Here is a 25,233-nt window from a genome sequence, read left to right as displayed (position 1 = left end):
TCAAGCTGCCACTGGGTAGTTTTAGACTGGACATTAGGAAAAGTTTTTTTCACAGCAAGAGTGGCCAGACATTGGCATAGGCTGCCCAGGGAGGTGATGGAGTCACCCAGCCTAGATGTGTTTTAAAGTCGTTTGGATGTGGTACTTAAGGATATGGTTGAAGGCTGAACTTTGTCGAGTAGCGATAACAATTGAGCTTTGTGATCCTGGGGGTCTTTTCCAGCTGGAGTGTTTCTGTGATTCTGTAATGAAATAAAATGAGGTAGTTCTAAGTAGATACTAAAAGGAGTAGCTAAATATTCTTTGTTTCAAACTGAAATGTCTGGATTGTGCAGAGATTGAAATACCCTTTCTCTACATGCACAAAGCACATCAGAGTACATGGGGACATGTATCATGTGGCAGCTGAAATGGCATATGCAAGCTGGTTGCTTGCAAATCCATCTGTAGTGATGATGTAAGCAGATGGATGTAGTGATGGGATAGTTTGAGGGCAAAAGAGAACTCTGATAATAAACTAGCTCTGTGCCAATATTTTAAGAAGGCACTCAATTAAAAGTCCTCTGCCACATCCGATGGTTTGATTAGTGTATATCTTGGTTTTTTTACCTTTTGCTTGCTGCTGTGATTGGAATCAGATGTCAGTCTCCATTTCTGGTGCTGGTTGCATCTAAAATGCCCTTGGCACTTCTGATGGAGTAGTGGAGCAGGTCTCAGGAGATGAGAGAGAGGGGCAGAACAGAATAGAATAGAATAGAATAGAATAGAATAGAATAGAATAGAATAGAATAGAATAGAATAGAATAGAATAGAATCAAGCAGGTTGGAAGAGACTTCCAAGATCATCCAGTCCAACCTAGCACCCAGCCCTATTCAGTCAACCAGACCATGGCACTAAGTGCCCCATCCAGGCTTTGCTTCAACACCTCCTGGAACGGCGACTCCACCACCTCCCTGGGCAGCCCATTCCAATGCCAATCACTCTCTCTGCCAACAACTTCCTCCTAACATCCAGCCTATACCTCCCTGGCACAACTTGAGACTGTGTCCCCTTGTTCTGTTGCTGCTTGCCTGGCAGAAGAGCCCAATCCCACCTGGCTACAGCCTCCCTTCAGGTAGTTGTAGACAGCAATGAGCTCTGCCCTGAGCCTCCTCTTCTGCAGGCTGCACACCCCCAGCTCCCTCAGCCTCTCCTCATAGGATTTGTGCTCCAGGCCCCTCACCAGCTTTGTTGCCCTTCTCTGGACACCTTCCAGCACCTCAACATCTCTCTTGAATTGAGGGGCCCAGAACTGGACACAGCACTCAAGGTGTGGCCTGAGCAGTGCTGAGCACAGGGGCAGAAGAACCTCCCTTGTCCTGCTGGCCACACTGTTCCTGATCCAGGCCAGGATGCCATTGGCTCTCTTGGCCACCTGGGCACACTGCTGCCTCATCTTCACCCTACTATCTACCAGCACCCCCATGTCGCTCTCTGCCTGGCTGCTCTCAGCCACTCTGTCCCCAGCCTGTAGCACTGCTTGGGGTTGTTGTGGCCTGTAATTTTAATGGGACCATCTCTGCTCCCTTGGCAGTTTCTGTGGGGGACAAGCCACAAAACCTGAAGTGCAGAATTCACCAACAGCCTAATCTCCTTTTAGATATGCTAAGGAGAAGGCAAAAACAATGGTCAGCTGTGTGTGGAAGTGGGGAGAGTAATTTGCATGGCTCAGACAAAGCAGTACCTTTCATTTCAGGAGGTTAGAGGTTTGTAGTTACTTCTCAGTGGTTTATTTTTAGATGGGTACACCAAATTTTATTTCTACTATCACAGAAGTTTAGTAGTTTTAAGGCTAATTTGGGTGCAGCCTTGAACAGCCAAGGGCCTACAAAACAGCTGGGGAAGGACTTTTCAGGATATCAGGGAGTAAGAGGACTGGGGGGAATGGAGCAAAGCTGGAGATGGAGAGATTCAGATTGGATGTGAGGAGGAAGTTGTTCAGCATGAGAGTGGTGAGAGGCTGGAATGGGTTGCCCAAGGAGGTGGTTGAAGCCCCATGGCTGGAGGTGTTTAAGGCCAGGCTGGATGAGGCTGTGGGCAGCCTGATCTAGGGTAGGGTGTCCCTGCCCATGGCAAAGGGGCTGGAATTAGATGATCCTTGTGGTCCCTTCCAACCCTGACTGATTCTATGATATGTAGGGTAAGGTGTCCCTGCCCATGGCAGTGGGATTGGAACTAGATGATCCTTGTAATCCCTTCCAACCCTGACTGATTCTATGATGTCTAGGGTAAGGTGTCCTTGCCCATGGCAGTGGGATTGGAACTAGATGATCCATGTGGTCCCTTCCAACCCTGACTGATTCTATGATATCTAGGGTAAGGTGTCCCTGCCCATGGCAGTGGGATTGGAACTAGATGATCCTTGTAATCCCTTCCAACCCTGACTGATTCTATTCTATGATTCTATTCTAAGTTCTGCTGCATAAGTACAGAAGTGAATGTGTTGTCTGCTGAATATAATCTGAAGTTCTCAATGCTGGAGCACAAAAGAGAGACTTGTATAGGTGTGGTTCAAACTGTCTGTAGCAACTGAAAAATTCAAAATATGATCTCTTAATATTACAGGAACTTGATGCAGTGTATCAAAGTCAGAATTATCAGTTAGAATGCCTGTACTTTTAATATGAATTCTCTCTGATGTTTCTTTTTCTAAACATTTAGAGCCATTTTATGAGTGAACAGAACAGAGTGAACAGAAATTATTTCTTCTGTTATCTACATGTCATTTTTCTTTTGCATGTGTAAAAGAAACTTGTTTGCCAAAAGCTCTGATTAAATATATATGTGACTGTTGTTGCCATTCAAAGGGCATTCAAAGTTGCACCACAAGATAGGGTTTGTTTCCTTTGGCAGAGTGCACCAGAAGTTCTACACACCGTTTTGCTGTGGTTTCTAGTAGTACAGCTCTTGAAAATGCCTTTTTTTCTCTTTATGCTGCCTGTTTGATGATATAATCAAAGGTAATTTCCTCTAAAAAGGAAATGCCAATGTTTCTGATCACACTGGAAAAAACTTAGACCTAAGATAATAAGACTTTAAAATAGTGGTTACCATTTTTCTTGTGCTCCAGGGAACCAGAGAGACACTTAGCCATCATTGCAGTACTCTTGGTGATGCTTTGAGGAAGGAAAATGATTTTGCTCTCATCATTGATGGCAAATCTCTGAAGTATGCTTTGACATTTGGAGTGAGACAATATTTCCTGGACTTGGCTTTGTCATGTAAAGCTGTTATTTGTTGCAGGTAAGTTTATGTTGTTTTCAGGTGTCCCATCCTTATATCCACCTGAAGGTGTGTCAGCAAATGTGAAAACTTGTAAATACATCTTAATAGACTGATTAATGAGGTGAACAAACTGAAGGTTCACCTGTTGAGGTAGAGAATTTAGTGATGTTGCATTAAGATCATAGAATCAACCAGGTTGGAAAAGACCTCCAAGATCATCCAGTCCAACCTAGCACCCAGCCCTAGCCAGTCAACTAGACCAAGTTCTTCACAGAGGGAGTGATTTGCCATTGGAATGGGCTGCTCAGGGAGGTGGTGGAGTCACCATCCCTGGAATTGTTCAAGAAAAGACTGGATGAGGCACTTGGTGCCATGGTCTAGTTGACTGGCTGGGGCTGGGTGCTAGGTTGGCCTGGATGATCTTGGAGGTCTCTTCCAACCTGGTTAATTCTATGATTCTAAGTGTCTCATTCAGATGAGATGATTGGTTTCAGCTGGACAAGATACTGGGGCATCTTAGCCTGACCTTTTCCCAGGAGGGGTCAGACCAGAGGATCCTTGAGGCTTCTTCCAACCTGGCATTGTATCATAAATCAAATTCATCTGAAAAATCAATGTTTACAACAGAACTATTTTTTTCTGCTTTGGAAAAGGATAAAGCAAACCAAACAAGGTTGTAGTATCCAAATGAACACCTGGTTTGTACTCTTTCCATCCTTTTGTCAAACAATGTTTTATTCCACCACAGGTGGGGTTTTGTTATTGTGCATTTTTTTGTGGCTTAGCTTTGTAGCCACGTTCCAGCATGATGCACTCTGAATTTCAAACTTAGCCCTTACCATCCTTTAAGCCAAGATCTTAGACTGATGCACAGCTTCTACTGCATAGAAAGGTTTTTCTAACATCAGTAGTCTTCCTGAAAGACAAGTTGCACCTTGGTGTTTAATCTTCTAGCTCCAGTTTTGCCCTGTATGGTAAGTAGCAAGCAGGAGATGAATGTGAAACTGCTCTTTTGAAACTCCTTCTGCTTTCCTTGACTTGAAAATACATTTTCTGCCATTTGAAGAGACTATTTCCATTTCTGTTGACCTGTGGAACCACTGATGGATATTCTCTATATTCTCTACCTTTACTGGTAGCATTTTTGTGGTGAAACAACCCAAAAAAAAAGGCATTTTTGCTCTGTCTTGTCTACATTTCCATGATTTACCTATGCCAGCTGGTTTAGGTACGTGTCTAGGTACATGCTCTGACGTATTTTGTGGTCAGTTCAAAATTGTCTGCAGGTTTAAAACTAAAATATTTGCTTGCAACACTCACTGGTTTCCTGTTGTTAGGGGTTTTAACATCACACAGCTCAAAAGTCAAAAATTCTCTCAAGGTATTTCTGTCTCTTAATGCTTCATTTCTGGTAATAAAAATCTCATTTCCTTGTTTGGAACTTTTTTAAATGGTGATATTTAATGAAGGTAAATCACTTCCATAGTTATTGTCCTGACTGAATGAAAATGTAGGCCTTTTCCTTAGCCATTTAAAGGCAGTAAACATTTACAGCACTCCTTGGCTTGAAAAGTGCAAATCACATCAACTCTCTTTGAAGTTTTCAGAGCATAATTCACTTGTTCAGGAGCATTTATTACCAATGGATTCTTCCTGAGACTAACCATAACACAGATGAAGCTGACAAATACTCAGCAGACATTTCACTTCAAAAATCTGTATATATTATTAATTCCAAGCAGATGTTTGGCTTAAAGACTTTGACAAACTGAATTCCATCTTTATATTGGCTTCAGAGCAATGTGTGCCAGAAGAATGTTAAATGAATTATTCCATAGTAAAAAATGTACAGCTAAGTGTGACCAAAATGAACAAAGGATATTTTTTTGATTGGTTTCACTAGAGAATCTTAGAATGGATTGAGTTGGAAAAGACCACTGGAATGGGCTGCCCAGGGAGGTGGTGGAGGCACCATCCCTGGAGGTGTTCAAGAAAAGCCTGGATGAGGCACTTAGTGCCATGGTCTGGTTGATTGGATAGGGCTGGGTGCTAGGTTGGACTGGATGATCTTGGAGATCTCTTCCAACCTGGTTGATTCTATGATTCTGTGACCTCCAAATGTTATCCAGGCCAACCCCACTGCAATATGCAGGAGCAACATCCATTGATTCAGGTTGCCCAGAGCTCACCTTGAATATCTCCAAGGATGGAGCCTCAACTACCTCCCTGGGCAGCTTTTTCCAGTGTTCCACTATCTTAATGGTAAAGAACTCCTTCCTAACATCCAACCTAAACCTACTCTTCCCCTAATTTCAAACCATTGTCCCTCATCATATGACTCCAGGCCATGTAAACAGCCCCTTCTAGCTTTCAGGAAAGAGCATTATCTAGAAGTAATTGTTCTTTTGCACATTTTCTTCACCCCAAAATTCTTATTCTTCCTTTCTTGGATATTTCTTTGGGTTTATCCTATTTTTTGACCTGGAAGAGTTAAGTCAAGCTATGAACATCCCTGTGTAATTCTTCACCTTGAAGTTTCCTCACTGCAGGGAGGAAGCTTTCACAGCCCAAACCATGAAGTTCCAGAAGTTTGTGGTGTCAGAGGAGTTATTGCCATGAGTGTGCACTTAGAAGAAAATGAATTCTAAATACATATACATATATTTTTAACCCCATTTTTCATCTCAGTATTTATCCAGTGGCAAGTTCTTCTTATCCATGCCTAGCTTTTCTCATGGAGGCATCTAGAATGAGTTTGTCTAGAGAGGTAGATGAGAAAAGGGTGATTCTTTACCAGCTGCACATCCCCAGCTCCATAGCAGGAGTCATGCCTTGCTACTAGAGGTGCCTTCTTTGTAGGAACAGCAGTGGTGGAGGAGACCAACTCAGAGAGGTTTTTCTGTTTCTTCTTGTTTCTGTTTGTACCATGAAACAAGAGGGGCAGGATTTGTTCCTTGAGTCCAATGCCAGGGAGCACAAGTCAGTTGCCATAAGGCTTAGTGTTTGCTCCTTCCCTTCCCCACCTTGTGAAGACACCAGTTCTAGCACATCATTTCTGTGTATTATTTTCAGTTATGATGTCTCAAAGACTACAGGGACCAAATTTTCATCATCCAGAATATAACTTTTACAATGTGAAATGCAAGGTACACATGTGGCACACACAATGGTGGATGGAGCCAAAACTGATACAATTTCACACACAAAATCACACCCACAGAGTTAACCAGCTTGGAAAAGACATTTGAGGTCAAAGAATCACAGAATGTGAGGCGTTGGAAGGGACCCTGAAAGCTCATCCAGTCCAACCCCCTGCCAGAGCAGGATTACCTAGACCACATCACACAGGAACACATCCAGGCAGATCTTGAATATCTCCAGAGAGGGAAACTACACAACCCCACTGAGCAGCCTGTTCCAGTGTTCTGTCACCCTCACAGGGTAAAAAATCCTCTTCATATATAAATGAAACTTCCTATGCCTCAGCTTCCACCCATTGCCCTTTGTCCTGGCATTGGGCATCACCGAGCAGAGCCTGGCTCCAGCCTCCTGGCACTCACCCTGCACATATTGATAACCACTGATGAGGTCACCTCTCAGTCTCCTCCTCTCCAAGCTGCTGAGCCCCAGCTCCCTCAGTCTCTCCTCATAAGAGAGATGTTCCATTCCCTTCATTATCTTCGTGGCTCTGCACTGGACTCTCTGAAGAGTTGGACTTGAGATCATTAGGTCCAACCTAATTACCTAACACCATCTAATCAACAAAGCTTTGAGAGTCACCCCTGGAATGATTTGTCCCCTCAGCTGCGAGCAGGCATTTTCTTAATGACAGATGAAAAGACCAAGGGAGAAGTTGCAAGCATTTAAAAGTGAAGGATCAAGAGTCAATGTGCAGAGTTGCTTCCTGTAATTTAGCAGTGTAGAATATGTTGACATAGTGGCAACCTTCTCTGTTCCTGTTTGCTTTAACATCTGTCTTACATATCTTGTTGTCTAATATTTAATCAGAGAGGAGGGTGTGTGGGAGAAAAGGCATAACCACAAAATATGCCAGAATCTGCAGTTGTTGTAAGTTACTACTGCTAGTGGCAGTGTTTGGAGTTTCTTCCATGGCTGTTTTCAGGGCCTGTAGCTATTTGACTTATATCTTTCCAGTTCTGTTAACATCTGGCCTCAACAAATCCAGAGTTCCTATGAATTTTGCTGGGAAAGTGGTTTTTAGCACTAGCCAAAAGGCTAATAACAAGACCATGTGACTGCCTAGGATGCCTAATTTCTTGCTTTTTCACATCATATAAAGTACACTTTGAAACTGCATTCAGTTGAGATCCCTGTATGTAACCTTTCTCTTTCTGCTACCCCTTAGGGTATCACCTCTTCAAAAATCTGAAGTTGTGGAAATGGTTAAAAAGCAAGTGAAGGTGGTAACTCTAGCCATTGGTGATGGAGCAAATGATGTCAGTATGATACAAACAGCACATGTTGGTGTTGGTATTAGTGGCAATGAAGGTCTGCAGGCTGCAAATTCTTCAGACTACTCAATTGCTCAGGTAAGTCATTACACTGTACAATGCTACAATAAAGTAGTTCAATAACCCCAAGCAATGTGACAGGCTTGGGGCTGTCAGCAGAAAGGAAACTGGGGATTGTAATATTCAAACAACTCAATATGAGCAAGCAGTGTGCCCAGGTAGCAAAGAAAGCAAGTGCCATCCTGGCAGTGCCCTGGTAGCAAAGAAAGCAAGTGCCATCCTGGCTGGCATTAGAAATGCCGTGTCCAGCAGGAGTAGGGAGGTGATTGTCCCCTCTGATGAGGCCACACCTGGAGCCTTGTGTTCAGTTTTGGGCATCTCATTACAAGAAGGATGTGGAGGTGCTGGAGTGAGTGCAGAGGAGGGCAACAAAGCTGGGGAAGGGCCTGGAGAATAAATCTGATGAGGAGTGACTGAGGGAGCTGGGGATGGTTAGAGTGAAAAAGAGGAGGCTGAGGGCAGACCTTATTACTGTCTACAGCCACCTGAAAGGAGGTTGTGGAGAAGCTGCTGCTGATCTCTTCTCACAGATAAATAGTGATAGAACAAGAGGGAATGGCCTCAATCCGCAGCTGGGTAGGTTTAGACTGGACATTAGAAAACATTTTCTCCCAGCAAGACTGATCAGGCATTGGAATGGGCTGCCCAGGGAGGTGGTGGAGTCACCCAGCCTAGATGTGTTTAAAAGTCATTTGGATGTGGCACACATCAGTGTGAGTGACTCCACCACCTCCCTGGACAGCTCTTTCCAGTGCCTGACCACTCTCCCCATGAAAAACCCTGGATGTGTTTAAGGGACATTTGGATGTGGTGCTTGAGGAATGGCTTAAGGGCAGACTTTATAGAGTGGGACTAATGATTGGGCTTGATGATCCTGGGGGTCTTTTCCAACTGGAATGTTTCTGTGGTTCTGTAGTGTTAGATGAATGTGGATGTGTGCATGTTCTGAATTCTTCTTTTCTTTTATTTTGCAGTTCAAGTATTTGAAGAACCTTTTGTTGGTTCATGGAGCCTGGAATTATAACAGAGTAGCTAAGTGCATCTTGTATTGTTTCTACAAGAATATAGTCCTTTATATCATCGAGGTAATTTTGCTGGACAGTAAATATTGCTACTTGAAAGTAAACCAGAAATCCTCTTTTGAGCTTTTGATTATTCTTTCTAGTTTTAAAGGAGCATTTCAACTATCAGTAGACACTTCTTAGTGCTGAGTCTTGCTTTTTAAATCAACTGGTTAATGTTAGTGTCATGAGGGTGGGTTTTATTTCACTTTCAAGACCAGTTGTCTTAAAAATACCTACTACATATTAGTGCTGAGGGGAAAAATTAACTTGTTGCAAACCTTAATCACAAGTTTCTAAGTCAGTCTCCTGTATTTTTACATCAATGAGGTATTTTTACATTCTAGGGAGACCTAATGCCAACCTTCCTGTACCTGAAAGAGGCTATAAGAAAGATGGAGAGAGACTGTTTATAAAGGCCTGCAGTGATAGGATGAGAGCAATGGCTTCAGACTAGAGAAAAGCAGATTTAGATTGAATGTTAGGAGCAAGTTCTTTACTCTGAGGATGGTGGAACACTGGAACAGGTTGCCCAGGGAGGTAGTTGAGGCACCATCCCTGAAGATATTAAAGGTGATGCTCAACAAGGCTCTGGGCTACCTGATCTAGTTGAGGATGCTCCTGCCGACTGCAGAGGGGGTTGGACTGGATGACTGCTGAACATAATTATGTCATTTGGATGTGGTGCTTGAGGATATGGTTTAAGGGTGAACCTTGTAGAGTAGGGATAACTGTTGGACTTGATGATCTTGGGGGCCCTTTCCAACTGAGTTGTTTCTGTGATCCTGTGACTTTTGGAGATCACTTTCAACCCAGAACATTCTATAATTCCATGAAAACCATTATTCTTAGAATTTGCTTCATGAATTTTTTTATTAGTGTCTTAAACTTTCCCTTTGTGTATAATTTTTTTTTTTAACTGAAAAGACAATGCTTTATTTCTGTTAGACCTGATGTAAAGGTTAGGTTAAGATTTCCAGGTTTTATATTCATGTATTGCAGTATTTTAGACGATTTTAAACATATTGTGGCCTTCCAATATCTGAAGGTGGCCGATGAAAAAGCTGGGGAGGGACTTTTTAGGCTATCATGGAGAGACAGAACTAGGGGGAGTGGAGCAAAGCTGGAGGTGGGGAGATTCAGACTGGATGTGAGGAGGAAGTTGTTCAGAATGAGAGTGGTGAGAGCCTGGAATGGGAGGTGGTTGAGGCCCCATGCCTGGAGGTGTTTAAGGCCAGACTGAATGAGGCTGTGGGCAGCCTGATCCATGGGCAGGAGAGCTGGCACTAGATGATCCTTGTGGTCCCTTCTAACCTGACTGATTCTATGATATCTAGGGTAGTGTGTCCCTGCCAATGGCAGGGGAGTTGGAACTAGATGATCCTTGTAATCCCTTCTAACCTGACTTATTCTGTGAGGTCTAGGGCAGGGTGTCCCTGCCCATGGCAGGGGAATTGGAACTAGATGATCCTTGTAATCCCTTCCAACCCTGACTGATTCTATGATATCTAGGATAGGGTGTCCCTGCCCATGGCAGGGGAGTTGGAACTAGATGATCCTTGTAATCCCTTCCAACCCTGACTGATTCTATGATCTCTTTTTGTACAACTACCATAGCCAAAAGGTATGAATTTTTCTTAGCATTTTTCTTTCCATTTTCTATTTTTTCCTTCTTTGTAGCTCTTTCTTATATTAGTAGCACAAGCAGGTTTCCATCTAAGTAGTAGCAAATTTGTAGCCTGTTTAGAAAAACATGAAGCAGGAAGCCATACAAAAAGCAATCCATTAGAAGTCCTTTTTTGTTGTTTGCTTTAGAAGTGGTGGCAAACTTTACACCCAGCATTTCAAAAAGCTGAAGGTCTGATTAAATGATCAGACTGGCAGAAGTACTGATTGGCAGTAGCTCTTGGAGTATTTGGAATAGAAGCAGTATTAATGTGTCCTTTGTCTTTATAGAGCTCAGAGTTGGTCTGCAGAGCACACTGCCTTATTTTCATTTGTTTTCTGTCGTCGTCACCTGCAAACACATTGTGAAGCTGTAACTTAAATCACAGATAAATATCCCACTCTTTGTGGAAAAGGAGTTAAATGTCATTGACTAAAAGTGCAGAAGCCTAGAGGAGGGAGTCTCTGCCTCCTAAGTGGATGGAAGGGCAAAGCAATTATTTTTATGCATTATGACCCTTTAGATATAAGATATATAAGCATTTTACCATGTGCCCTTTGCCTGGAAGAAGACAAGATGACTTCTGCTTGAATTCCTGCATACCCAAGCTTTGTCAGCTCAGAAAACTTTCACAGATGTTAATAGCTCCTGTCAATACTGGGAGTGAATGGGCAGAAATTCATCATTGAATGTCTCCAGAAAGGACAACTGCCAGTCTCTCTTGAGTCTCTCTTTTCAGGTTTTTGTACAGATCAGGCGTGGGAGCAAAGTGCTCAATGAGTATTTGTAAGCTGCTGCTTAATATGCAGAAATGCTACATCAGGAAAATGTCTGTGAGGCTTTTGTGGCCACACCTCCTCTGTCTTGGAGTTCAGAAAATAATACTCTGAAAGGCCTGTCTGGAAGTGGCTTTAAATCAGTTTCCTTTTATTAGCTGAGAAGAACTGAAAATACCTACCTCTGCTTAATGGCTGGATGTTAGGTCTTTAAATGTCTACTCAATATTAATCAAACAGGGAATGTGACAGATTCCACTTGAGCTAAAGTTCAGCCTTTTTCCTAGGCATTTGTGGAGCCATACAGAATAAGTGCCATTGATTTCTTGGTTCAGAAAATGGTAAAGGTCTGTAGTGATGCAATGTCTAGCCTTTATCAACATTTAAAGTACTGTTCATAAAAAAACACAAGTGGGCTTTAGTAACTTTTACTCTTGCGTCTTGATGCAGTAGGTAATTAAACATGGACCTCATCTTTTGTATGGGACTAGTCACAGAAGCTTTGGAGGTCCCATCCCTGGAGGTGTTTAAAGCCAGGCTGGATGAGGTTCTGGCCAGCCTGATCTAGGGTAGAGTGTCCCTGCCTACAACAGTGGGGTTGGAACTAGATGATGCTAAATAACATAAAAAAACTCACAGCCATAAGAACAATTTAGCATTTGTGCAATACTGTTTGTGACATATCCCATTTGCAAGAAATGCAGCCCAAGAGTGATGAGATTCTACAGAATCACAGAAACAGAGAATCAGGCAGGGTTGGAAGGGACCACAAGGATCATCTAGTTCCAACCCCCATGCCGTGGGCAGGGACACCCTACCCTAGATCAGGCTGCCCACAGCCTCATCCAACCTGGCCTTAAACACCTCCAGGGATGGGGCCTCAACCACCTCCCTGGTCAACCCATTCCAGCCTCTCACCACTCTCATGGTGAACAACTTCCTCCTCACATCCAGTCTGAATCTCCCCAACTCCAGCTTTGCTCCATTCCCCCTAGTCGTGTCACTCCCTGACACCCTAAAAAGTCCCTCCCCAGCTCTTTTGTAGGCCTCCTTGTGGAAGGCCACAAGAAGTTCACCTGGGAGCCTCCTCTTCTCCAGACTGCACAGCCCCAACTCTTTCAGTCTGTGCTCACAGCAGAGCTGCTGCAGCCCTCTCAGCATCCTCATGGCCCTTCTCTGGACACACTCCAGCATCTCCACATCCCTCTTGTAATAGAGGCTCCAGACCTAGATGCAGTTGTTCACTATGCCATGGCATAATGCAGGCAAACTGCACCAAGTTCAATTGCAAATCCAGACAGCAGGAAGTGACTGTGCTCGTGCCCAGGGTTTGAGGGTTTTTTTTGGCATTGTATGATTTGAAAATCTAGAAATAGTGGTCTGCATTGAAGTCCATCTCACTTTAGGGGTGGGCTATGAACCTAAATCTTTCATTTTTTCCAGTGAAAATTATGTAGCAGTTGTACACCAAAAATGGTCTGAATTATTACTTTCCCCTCACACAGCCTGAATTACTTCACAGAGACACCTACCTCCTGCCCTCTTGTGTAGGTGAGAATGCTGGAATAATAATTTGAACTATCAGTGTAGGACCTACCCCTAGGAGAGAGAGGTGGGATGAAACTGCTCATAATTTAGTATCATGTACCACATGTCCTAAAAACCTGTTTTAAAAGTGAAATTGTCTTCATTGGTCATCATAATCAGAGTGAAATGCACCTGTCCATCAATAAATTTGTCACTGTGAAGGGAAAAACTGCTTTTCTTGTCAGTGTCACCACTAACACTGCAATAAGATCCACAGAGCTATTTCTGTGGATAGTAAAGTGTCATTTTCCAGAGTCCAGGATGCAGAAGTTAGGGTGACTGGGTGGCTTACATCCTTACCCTCTTACAGTTTGAGCTGAGGGCTTTGTTTATCCCTAATCATAGAATCATCCAGTTTGGAAGAGACCTCCAAGATCATCCAGGCCAACCTAGCACCCAGCCCTAGCCAATCAACCAGACCATGGCACTAAGTGCCTCAGCCAGGCTTTGCTTGAACACTTCCAGGGACAGTGACTCCACCACCTCCTTGGGCAGCCCATTCCAATGCCAATCACTCTCTCTGCCAACAACTTCCTCCTAACATCCAGCCTAGACCTCCCCTGGCACAACTTGAGGCTGTGCCCCCTTGTTCTGTTGCTGGTTGCCTGGAAGAAGAGACCAGTCCTCACCAGGCCACAGCCTCCCTTCAGGTAGTTGTAGACAGCAATGAGCTCTGCCCTGAGCCTCCTCTTCTGCAGGCTGCACACCCCCAGCTCCCTCAGCCTCTCCTCACAGGGCTGTGCTCCAGGCCCCTCACCAGCTTCATTGCCCTTCTCTGGACATGTTCCAGCACCTCAACATCTCTCTTGAATTGAGGGGCCCAGAACTGGACACAGCACTCAAGGTGTGGCCTGACCAGTGCTGAGTCCAGGGGCAGAATAACCTCCCTTGTCCTGCTGGCCACACTGTTCCTGATCCAGGCCAGGATGCCATTGGCTCTCTTGGCCACCTGGGCACACTGCTGGCTCATCTTCAGCTACTATCTACCAGTCCCCCAGGTCTCTTTCTTCCAAGGCTGCTCTCCAGCCAAGTTACAAATGTTGGAAGCTGTAAAAGAGAAGTATAAAATACACTGAATTCTCTGGTGCCTGAGAGTGCTCTATTTCATTATTTTGATTGACTTAACACTAACATGTAGTCTATTTTCTAACCTTCACTTGAAGAACATTGGAATTACCTCATGCCAGTTAACTGATTTTTATAACCTCCTGTGTACTTCAATTTTTGACTTCTGAAAGAGGAATTATGATTTAACTGTGATGAATTTGGAAGACATTTCACTAGCAGCAGTTCCTCAGGAGCTGAATATGGGGGAGTAAGGAGTGCATAATCACTTGTTCATTAGTGAGCAATCAATTATGCACTCAGCACTGGCACAATTTTTTTGGGATGCTTTACAACTAAGCTAAGAGTGTGAACTTAATCCAGAATCTTGTCACCCCTGCTGGATACAAGTTGTGCTTCTCAGCTGTCTTCTGTCTTTTCAGCCTTCTCATTATTCACAATTCCTACATTCTTTTGCTTCCATTCTAGGAAGATAGCACCTGAGAGAAGAGTGAAGGATGGATTCAGAGTCATAGAATCATAGAATCGGTCAGGGTCAGAAGGGACCACAGGGATCATCTAGTTCCAACCTCCCTGCCATGGCCAGGGACACCCTACCCTAGAGCAGGCTGGACACCACCTCATCCAGCCTGGCCTTAAACACCTCCATCCATGGGACCTCAACCACCTCTCTGGGCAACCCGTTCCAGGCTCTCACCACTCTCATGCTGAACAACTTCCTCCTCACATCCAGCCTGAATCCCCCCACCTCCAGATTTGCTCCATTCCCCCTACAAGCTCCTCAATTCAAGAGAGATGTTGAGGTACTGGAACATATCCAGAGAAAGGCAACAAAGCTGGTGAGGGGCCTGGAGCACAGCCCTGTGAGGAGAGGCTGAGGGAGCTGGGGGTGTGCAGCCTGGAGTAGGCTCAGGGGTGACCTCATTGCTGTCTACAACTCCCTGAGGGAGGCTGTAGCCAGGTGGGGGTTGGTCTCTTCTTCCAGGCAACCAGCAATAGAACAAGGGGACACAGTCTCAAGTTGTGCTGGGGGAGGTTTGGGCTGGATGTTAGGAGGAAGTTGTTGTCAGAGAGAGTGATTGGCATTGGAATGGGCTGCCCAGGGAGGTGGTGGAGTCGCCATCCCTGCAGGTGTTGAAGAAAAGCCTGGCTGAGGCACTTAGTGCCATGGTCTACTTGGCTGGCTAGGGCTGGGTGCTAGGTTGGACTGGATGATAGGATGAGCAGGTCTCTTCCAACCTGCTTTATTCTGTGACTCTATGATAATTTGCTCTGCAATCTCATTCCAGTCAATAACCACAAAAAAAAGAAAAACCCAATCTGTTTGCTTTACATTTATTGGCTGAACAAGCAGCACTTTTAGCTGGCTTTTAGCTCCCATTTTTAGGTTTAATAGTTGCTAATTTCAGGGCGGTTTCCATCTCAAAATACTCATAAACATGTTGAAACATTCCACGAGATGATAGAAGACAACAAGCTTGTTCATGAGGTCTGGTCACCTGGAGACCAGCCTGGGTATGTGATGATAAACATCCCTATTGGTTGTAGCAATTCATGCTCCCATAATAAAGTCCAGTGAAATGTGGACTGTAGCAGAATCCCTGCAAAGCAGCACCTAAACATTCACTTGAAAAACTTTGGTGCACAGAATCACACACACAGAGAACAGTCTGGGTTGGAAGGGACCTCCAAAAGTCATCCAGTCCAACCCCTCTGCAGTCAGCAAGGGCATGCTCAGATAGATTGGGTTGCTCATAGCCATGCCGAGCCCAACCTCTAATATCTCCAGGGAAGGAGCCTCAACCACCTCCCTGGGCAACCTCTTTGTGGCCGTTTGAGCTAGATTTCTAGCTGAGACATAGGGGAGAGGTGAACATTCTAGGGATAGGCCACATAATGGCAACAATGGGTAAGTTGATATAATTTCATTGGAGCATCCATAGCTTTATGTCTAGAAGCACAGCTTGTACCAGTGCTCCATTACCCTCACAGTAAAGAACTTGCTCCTAACATCCAATCTAAATCTGCTCTTCTCTGGTTTGAAGCTATTGCTCCTTGTCCTGCAGGCCTTTGTAAGCAATCTCCCTCCATCCTAAAACAGGAGTCTGAAATGAAATAGAATAAGCTGCTAACTTTACAGCTTCTGTTTGTTGGAGGCAGTATTGTTTCAGTGTAGCTCGTTAATAAAGACTCATCTAGTTGATTGGTTAGGGCTGGGTGATAGGTTGGACTGGATGATCTTGGAGGTCTCTTCCAACCTGGCTGATTCTATGATTAGATTCCCTGTGATCAAAAAGGCTTCTTCTCTGCTTTGTCATTAAACTGTTATCATAGAAGCACAGAATGGTAGGGACCTCCAGAGATCAAGTCCAATCTCCACTCTTAAGCAGGATCACCTAGGGCAGGCCACACAGGAGTGCATCCATTGAATGTCTCCTGAGAAGGAGACTCCACAACCTCTCTGAGCAGCGTTCTGGTGCTCTGTCACCGTGTGCTCTATCACCTTTTCTCCCAGGCAACCAGCAACAGAACAAGGGGACACAGTCTCAAGTTGTGCCAGGGTAGGTATAGGCTGGATGTTAGGAAGAAGTTCTTCACAGAGAGAGTGATTGGCATTGGAATGGGCTGCTCAGGGAAGTGGTGGAGGCACTGTCCCTGGAGGTGTTCAAGAAAAGACTGGATGAGGCACTTGGTGCCATGGTCTGGTTGACTGGATAGGACTGGGTGCTAGGTTGGACTGAAAGATCTTGGAGGTCTCTTCCAACCTGGTTGATTCTATGATTCTACAGAAGTGTCTCCTCATGTTGAGGTAGAACCTCCTGTGTTCTAGCTTGTTCTAGCTTGTTCCAGCACTGGGCACCACCTAATAGATCCTGGCACCTTCCTCTTGACACCCACCCCTCAGATATTTACAGATGCTGATAAACACTGTGAAAGAGAAGAAAGCAGCCAGGCTGCCTGCTATACTGAATAAACATAAGAAAGGGCATCCTGCCCTTCAACTTCAGTTTGACTTTCTTAACCTTTTAGCAGAAAGAAGTAAAACAGACGATGAAAGAGATTTCCACAGACAATGAAAGAGATTTCCAGGTGTGCTTCTAAAGTGCCACCTAGTTGAGTTAGTACTTTTGAACTAAGAGATTGCCATTGATTTAATGCTTTCATCCTCTTAGGAGTTTCTTGTGTGTGGAAGGAATATTGGTAGAATTAAAGTTTACTGCATGAATTATTAGTTAGGAGGCTGAAGATTGACTGCTTCTACTAACCTGTAGGTGTTTTTGCTGTGGTATTTTTTCACCCCCCTCCTCATATTTCTCAGATGTTTTACTTCTTTGAGTACAGTACAAATGCAGTGAGCTAAATTGCCTTAAATACTTAACCAACATGAATCATAGAATCAACCAGGTTGGAAGAGACCTCCAAGATCAGCCAGTCCAACCTAGCACCCAGCCCTATCCAATCAACCAGACCATGGCACTAAGTGCCTCATCCAGGCTTTTCTTGAAGACCCCCAGGGACGGTGCCTCCACCACCTCCCTGGGCAGCCCATTCCAATGCCAATCACTCTCTCTGGGAAGAACTTCTTCCTAACATCCAGCCTAGACCTACCCTGGCACAACTTGAGACTGTGTCCCCTTGTTCTGTTGCTGGTTGCCTGGGAGAAGAGGCCACCCCCCACCTGGCTACAATGCCCCTTCAGGTAGTTGTAGACAGTAATAAGATCACCCCTGAGCCTCCTCTTCTCCAGGCTAAACAGGCCCAGCTCCCTCAACCTCTCTTCATAGGATTTGTGCTCCAGGCCCCTCACCAGCTTTGTTGCCCTTCTCTGGACATGTTCCAGCACCTCAACATCTCTCTTGAATTGAGGAGCCCAGAACTGGACACAGCACTCATGGTGTGGCCTGAGCAGTGCTGAGTACCGGGGCAGAACATTCACTCTTGTCCTGCTGGCCACACTGTTCCTGATGCAGGCCAGGATGCCATTGGCTCTCTTGGCCACCTGGGCACACTGCTGGCTCATCTTCAGCTTACTATCTATCAGCACCCCCAGGTCCCTTTCCTCCTGGCTGCTCTCAGCCACTCAGTCCCCAGCCTGTAGTGCTGCTTGGGGTTGTTGTGGCCAAAGTGCAGAACCCTGTTCTAGTGCTTACTTCTTTAACGAAGCTGAGAGGGGTTAAAAAAAAGGATCTCTTAATCCCACCTTGCAGGACATGTGAGTGAAACAGAGTTCTCCTCTTTTTCAGGTCTGGTTTGCTTTTGTCAATGGCTTTTCTGGACAAATCCTTTTTGAAAGATGGTGTATAGGTCTCTACAACGTGGTAAGATGATTTGCATGCTTGCAGTTATCGCAGTCGTGAAGGTTTCACGATTAAGCAGGCTTCAAGCAAGTCCTCACCTCCAAAGTTTTGTAACAATATTTTTTTGTGTGTTTTTTTGCTGTTTGTTGGGTATTTTTTTATCTGTCTACTAGATGTTTACAGCAATGCCTCCTCTAACTCTTGGGATATTTGAGAGATCCTGTCGCAAAGAGAACATGCTGAAATACCCAGAGTTATACAAGACTTCGCAGAATGCACTGGACTTTAACACCAAGGTAGCCAAACAGAAGTAAATGTCATTGAAGTTGACATTAATAAGAGTTCAATCTATGCTGCTCATACTTGGAAATTAAGGGAGTTTTCAGTACTGCTCTTTCTGTGAAGGGTACAAATCATATTTATCCATTTTTAGCAAGCACAGAAATGGACAGCAAGCATTTCAATCTATTCTGGTTTATTTTGTTCCATTCCATTCTCTTCCTTTCTATTTTCTTCTATTCCTTTGTTTTTTTACTTTTTATTTTAGTTTATTTTCTTCTGGTCCTTCTTTTTACTTTTTATTTTACTTTCTTTTCTTCTATTCTTCTTTTTACTTTTTATTTTACTTTCTTTTCTTCTATTCTTCTTTTTACTTTTTATTTTACTTTCTTTTCTTCTATTCTTTTTTTTACCTTTTACTTTCTTTTCTTCTATTCTTTTATTTTTTATTTTACTTTCTTTTCTTCTATTCTTCTTTTTACTTTTTATTTTACTTTCTTTTCTTCTATTCTTTTTTATACTTTTTATTTTACTTTCTTTTCTTCTATTCTTTTTTTTACCTTTTATTTTACTTTCTTTTCTTCTATTCTTCTTTTTACTTTTTATTTTACTTTCTTTTCTTCTATTCTTTTTTTTTACCTTTTATTTTACTTTCTTTTCTTCTGTTCTTTTTTTTTACTTTATATTTTACTTTCTTTCCTTCTATTCTTCTTTTTACTTTTTATTTTACTTTGTTTTCTTCTATTCTTTTTTTTACCTTTTATTTTACTTTCTTTTCTTCTATTCTTCTTTTTACTTTTTATTTTACTTTATTTTCTTCTATTCTTTTTTTTTACTTTATATTTTACTTTCTTTTCTTCTCTTCTTCTTTTTACTTTTTATTTTATTTTGTTTTCTTCTAATCTTTTTTTTAACCTTTTATTTTACTTTCTTTTCTTCTATTCTTTTTGTATTATTTTCTATTTTATATTATTTCCTTTTATTCCTTTTTTTCACATTTTATTTTACTTTATTTTCTTCTATCCCTTTTTATTATTTTTTATTTTACTTTATTTTCATTTATTCCATTTTTTCACATTTTATTTTTCTTTATTTTCTTCTGTTCCTTCTTTTTCTTTTACTTTATTTTCTTCTATTCCTATTTTTTTACGTTTTATTTTACTTCATTTTCTTCTATTATTTTCAAATTATTTTTTATTTTGCTTTCTTTTCTTTTATTCCATTTTTTAGCTTTTTATTTTACTTTCTTATATTCCATTTTTTTACTTTTTATTTTACTTTATTTTCTTCTATTCCTTTTTAATTATTTTTTACTTTACTTTCTTTTCTTTTATTCCATTTTTTACTTTTTATTTTAATGTATTTTCTTTTATTCTGTTCCTTTTAATTAGTTTTTTATTTTTACTTTATTTTGTTCCTTTAATTATTTTAAACTTATTTTATTTTATTCATTTTTTACTTTTTATTTTCCTTTATATTCCTTTTTAATTATTTTTTACTTTCTTTTCTTCTATTCCATTTTTTTACTTTTTATTTTATTCTATTTCTTTTAATCCATTTTTTAAATTTTGCTTTATTTCTTTATTTTTTTACTTTATTTTCTTTAATTCCTTTTTTTTTTACTTTTTATTTTACTTTATTTTCTCTTGTTCTATTCCTTTATATTATTTTTTAAATTTTACTTTGTTTTCTTTTATTCTTTTTTTTACTTTCCATTATACTTTATTTTCTTTTATTCTATTCCTGTATAATTTATTTTCTTCCATTCCTTCTTTTTACTTTTTATTTTATTTTATTTTCTTCTATTCTTTTAAAATTTTGTTCTACTTTCTTTTCTTTTATTCCATGTTGTAACTTTTTATATTCATTTATTTTCTTTTATTCTATACCTTTTAATTAGTTTTTTGTTTTACTTTCACTCTATTCCTTTATTTTTTTACTTTATTTTCTTTTATTCCTTTTTTTTACTTTATCTTTTACTTTATTTTATTTTGTTCTATTCCTTCATAATTATTTTTTAAATTCTACTTTGTTTTCTTTTTCAAGTTCTATTTTGTTTTCTTTTATTCCTTTTTTCACTTTTTATTTTACTCTATTTTTTTAATTCTATTCCTGTATATTTTTTTTTACTTTATCTTCTTTTATTCCTTTTTTTACTTTTTATTTTACTTTTTTTCTTTTATTCTATGTCTTTTTAATCATTTTTTTATTTTACTTTGGCTTTTTTTTTTTACTTTTTATTTTACTTTCTTTTCTTCTATTCCTTTTAAATTAGTTTTTTATTTTACTTTGGCTTTTTTTTTTACTTTTTATTTTGCTTTCTTTTATTCTATTCCTTTTAAATTAGTTTTTTATTTTACTTTGGCTTTTTTTTTTTTACTTTTTATTTTACTTTCTTTTATTCTATGTCTTTTTAATTATTTTTCTATTTTACTTTGGCTTTTTTTTTTACTTTTTATTTTACTTTCTTTTATTCTATTCCTTTTAAATTAGTTTTTTTTATTTTTCTTTATTCCATTCTTTCTTAATTAATTTTTATTTTGCTTTATTTTCTTTTATTCCTTTTAAATTTTACTTTCTTTTCTTCTATTCCTTTTAAATTAGTTTTTTATTTTACTTTATTCCATTCTTTCTTAATTAATTTTTGTTTTGCTTTATTTTCTTTTATTCCTTTTTAATTTTATTTCTTTTATTCGATTCCATTTTAATTAATTTTTTTTATTTCTTTTATTTTATTTTTTTGCTTTTAGTTTTATTTTATTCTATTTTATTTTATTTTATTTTATTTTATTTTATTCTATTCTATTCTATTTTATTTTATTCTATTCTATTTTATTTTATTTTTTCCAGACCTGGCTTTCTTTCTCTGCAATTAATAAAGCTGTCTTCTACAGGCAGAAGTGATTAGACCACTCTGTCTCTGGGCTGTATGTATTCATACTGTTATATGGAAATGGATTACTGAAGCCTGTGGAGAAGTGCTGCAGAGGACAATGAGAGCTGTCACTAGATGTGTAGAGGGAGGAACTTGGTACTATTCTTTGTCAATTTGGACTTGCGATTTTATGGTTTAGTTTTGAGTTTTGGCCAAAAAAAAATTACTTGGAGACAGCTAAGAATGTGTCAGGGTGGATTAAAAGAGGTCTGGGTTTCAGATTGAAATGAGTGCAGCTCCTTCTGGAGAGACTAGCGCAAGAAGCAGTAACCAGAGGACTCTAGTATGGAATAAATAGGCACAATTTCTACAATTAAATCATCTCTTTTAAAAATTAAAGTGAGCTTTTCCCCTCGATCCTCAGTTTCATGAGTGTGTAGTGTTTTAGAAGAGTTCCTTCTGATTTGATTGGATGTTTCTAAGCAGAACTGGGATGTACCAAGTGATGTTGTTGTGCGTTGAACTTGGGGATGTTTTCAATCTGTCGGTGAATTAGCAAAGCCTACATGTGATGGTCTGTGTGGAGCTGATGCAGTCTACTTCGCTGTCGTGTCTGTGCCACTTGTGCTGTAAACACCAGAGTGCCACCATCTAAATAGAATTACAGAAGAGATTTTTCTCTTTCTTCATCCTTTCTCCCAGAAAACCAAAGCTTGAAGTTTCAAGGAAACTAAGGAAAAGTGTTTCTTGGATCATGGTGGATGCTTTACTAGTATCAGACCTCTCATAGCCCACTGACACAGACACTTTTGTGTTAGTTCTATTAAGTCATGTAAATAATGAGTTACAGTTTCTGTTATTTTGCTGCCTTTAAGTTAATCTGTGATATATTTATTACTGCACAGACATATTGTTGCCTTCACTGGAAATTCTGCTTGGCTCAATGTTTGTAATGTTTGTTTCCTTCACTGGAAATTCTGCTTGGCTATTCCCATGCAATGTTTGCAGTGTTTGTTTCCTTCACTGGAAATTCTGCTTGGCTATTCCCATGCAATGTTTGCAGTGTTTGTTTCCTTCACTGGAAATTCTGCTTGGCTATTCCCATGCAATGTTTGCAGCGTTTGTTTCCTTCACTGGAAATTCTGCTTGGCTACTCCCATGCAATGTTTGCATTGTTTGTTTTCTTCACTGGAAGTTCTGCTTGGCTATTCCCATGCAATGTTTGCATTGTTTGTTTCCTTCACTGGAAATTCTGCTTGGCTATTCCCATGCAATGTTTGCAGTGTTTGTTTTCTTCACTGGAAGTTCTGCTTGGCTACTCCCATGCAATGTTTGCAGTGTTTGTTTCCTTCACTGGAAATTCTGCTTGGCTATTCCCATGCAATGTTTGCTAGGAGTAAATGTCTCCAAATTCCCACCTATGTGAGTTGAGTAGTTGATGTTAAAGATTTGGAAACATTACTGCCCTTGAATGTTGATGCAGATGTTTGTTATGGTAAAAAGGATCAAAGGTTAGGAGGTCGTGACAGAGGTTAAAGGATTAGCATGCGACAATAAGAATTGGTCAGGAAAATGGAAAAGTAGAACTAATTTTTCTTGCACCCACCTGTGCTTTCTGTCAAATAAAAACTTGTGGTAATGACACAGCAAGAAGGAGAGACAAAGGTTAATGAGCAGCACAAGTTCAGCTGTGCAAAGTATTGGGGTGTAAATTGGATCATACAACCTAGCGTAGTTGTATAATCTAACAAAAGACTTGGAGACGTTGTGGAAAATGTTGTGAGGCAGGCAACTTAATTTCAAGTGTTTGAGCACCTTAACATTCATAATGCTCCTCAGTGAACTACAATAAAACCTATGATTGTCAAAAACATTCTTAATGAAAAGGCCACGATTGCTGTCCTGAAGGAAATGGGTCACATATTTTTGATTAAGTCTTTTAATGCCTTTATGCAATAGATTATGGAAGGCATCAAGAGGTTGTTTATTCTTAATGGAGTTCTTTTCAGAAGGCCTCTTTTACAAGTGAAAAACAAGTTTGAAAGTAACATTTGAATTCATTTAGCAAGCACATTAAAGGAAGCTTAATGTGAATCTGTGCGCTTCAAGACGGGAGCATGTAACAAGACATCTAAGGAAGATGCTTTTATTTGTCCTTTTTAAATTCCTCTGTAGGTAGGTAGGTATGCTTAAAACTCAGGTTCTGGTTGTTCTGCTTGTACAAATCCCTTATTACACCAAATGTAAATTAGAAAAGCTGAAGTCCTTTTTTAATTCCTGACTTAGAAGGCAGCAATTGTTCCAGTTGTCTGGCTCCGTTTAATTTTTTCTGATGGTATTCCCATATGCATCCATTTTAATTTCCCTCCTGATTTGAAATTAAAAGGAGGAGATAATATACACACCTTTTTTTTTTAATTATTATTTTTCCTTTTCTTTTTTTTCCCCCCCAAACATAAAAAATAAACAAATGACCCATGAAGAGCTAAGAGGCAGAAAGTGCCTGTCACTTATATTACTTCACGGCGGTGGCCTGGCAGAAACACATTTTGTGAACCTAACACACAGATAAAAAGGAAGGTCAGGGTTCACAGAGCCAGTTTATTGCAAATGGTTCTCATGGAATTCTTGTGTTTTCTCTTTAGGTTTTCTGGGTTCATTGTTTAAATGGCCTCTTCCACTCATTCATCCTGTTTTGGTTTCCACTAAAAGCCCTCCAGCATGGTAAGTGTTACAAAAAATAAAAGTGCTCAAAGGTACAAAATACCTAAATACCTTCTTTTGCTTTTGGTTTTTGTTTTTTTTTACCTCAGGAAAGCTTTGTGAATGCCTACAGGTTTGTGTGATTTAAATTTCAAGATGCCATTTCTAGAACTGGAACAGATGCTGTATGTTTAAAATGTTTTCAAATCTGATTAAAAGTGGGAGGAAATATTATGTACATAGGGATAAAACTATAGAAACATGTAAACAAGCTGAAGCAAGGTTGAGGAAAAAAGAGATTGCCATTTGTTTTTGCCTGTTTTTTTTTAATATATTACACTACTATGGTAAGTACCTTTAAGATCCTAAATCACTGCTGTGGCCTTTAGATTATGTCTTATGGTATAAGCTTATAGGGGTGGTGTGCATACTTCAGGTGCATACTAACTCATTAGCTTCTATCTCTGTGAGTAGACTTGTGACAGAGGAAACTGGGACAGTGCTGGTCCTTTTTGCCTTCTTTATTAATTATTTTTTGCCTTTTTCAAAATATATTACACTAATATGGTAAATACTTTCAAGATCCTAAATCACTGCTGTGGCCTTTGCGTTATCTCTTACAGTGTAAGCTTATAGGGATGCTGCGCATACTTCAGGTGCATAGAAACTCATTAGCTTCTAATGAGTAGACTTGTGACAGAGGAAACTGGGACAGTGCTGGTCCTTTTTGCCTTCTTTATTAATTAATTTTGCCTTTTATGTATTACACTAGTATGGTAAATACCTTTAATTTCTAAATCACTGCTGTGGCCTTTGCATTGTCTCTTACAGTGTAAGCTTATAGGGATGCTGCACATACTTCAGGTGCATGCTAACTCATTAGCTTCTATGTCTATGAGTAGACTTGTGGCAGAGGAAACTGGGACAGTGCTGGTCCCTTTTGCCTTTTTGTTTTATATATTACACTAGTATGGTAAATACCTTTAATTTCTAAATCACTGCTGTGGCCTTTGCATTATCTCTTACAGTGTAAGCTTATAGGGATGCTGCGCATACTTCAGGTGCATGCTAACTCATTTAGCTTCTATGTCTATGAGTAGATATGCGGCAGAGGAAACTGGGACAG

The 25,233-nt window shown here is 40.5% G+C and overlaps 1 protein-coding gene across 3 annotated transcripts in view; it reads left to right on the top strand.

The window, feature by feature from the left end:
- The window catches only part of ATP8A1 (ATPase phospholipid transporting 8A1), a 153,148-nt gene that overhangs the window by 97,038 nt on the left and 30,877 nt on the right, over positions 1-25,233 (top strand). For all 3 annotated transcript variants that reach the window (XM_064149198.1, XM_064149201.1, XM_064149200.1), the window contains 6 exons: positions 3,111-3,283; positions 7,632-7,815; positions 8,772-8,882; positions 18,197-18,271; positions 18,424-18,546; positions 24,050-24,128. In XM_064149198.1, coding sequence (XP_064005268.1) covers positions 3,111-3,283; positions 7,632-7,815; positions 8,772-8,882; positions 18,197-18,271; positions 18,424-18,546; positions 24,050-24,128 — 745 coding nt within the window. The remainder of the gene's footprint in view (positions 1-3,110; positions 3,284-7,631; positions 7,816-8,771; positions 8,883-18,196; positions 18,272-18,423; positions 18,547-24,049; positions 24,129-25,233) is intronic.

Source organism: Pogoniulus pusillus, chromosome 9, assembly GCF_015220805.1.
Source record: "Pogoniulus pusillus isolate bPogPus1 chromosome 9, bPogPus1.pri, whole genome shotgun sequence".
Classification (NCBI taxonomy): domain Eukaryota; kingdom Metazoa; phylum Chordata; class Aves; order Piciformes; family Lybiidae; genus Pogoniulus; species Pogoniulus pusillus.
This window is presented reverse-complemented; position numbering and strand designations above follow the sequence as displayed.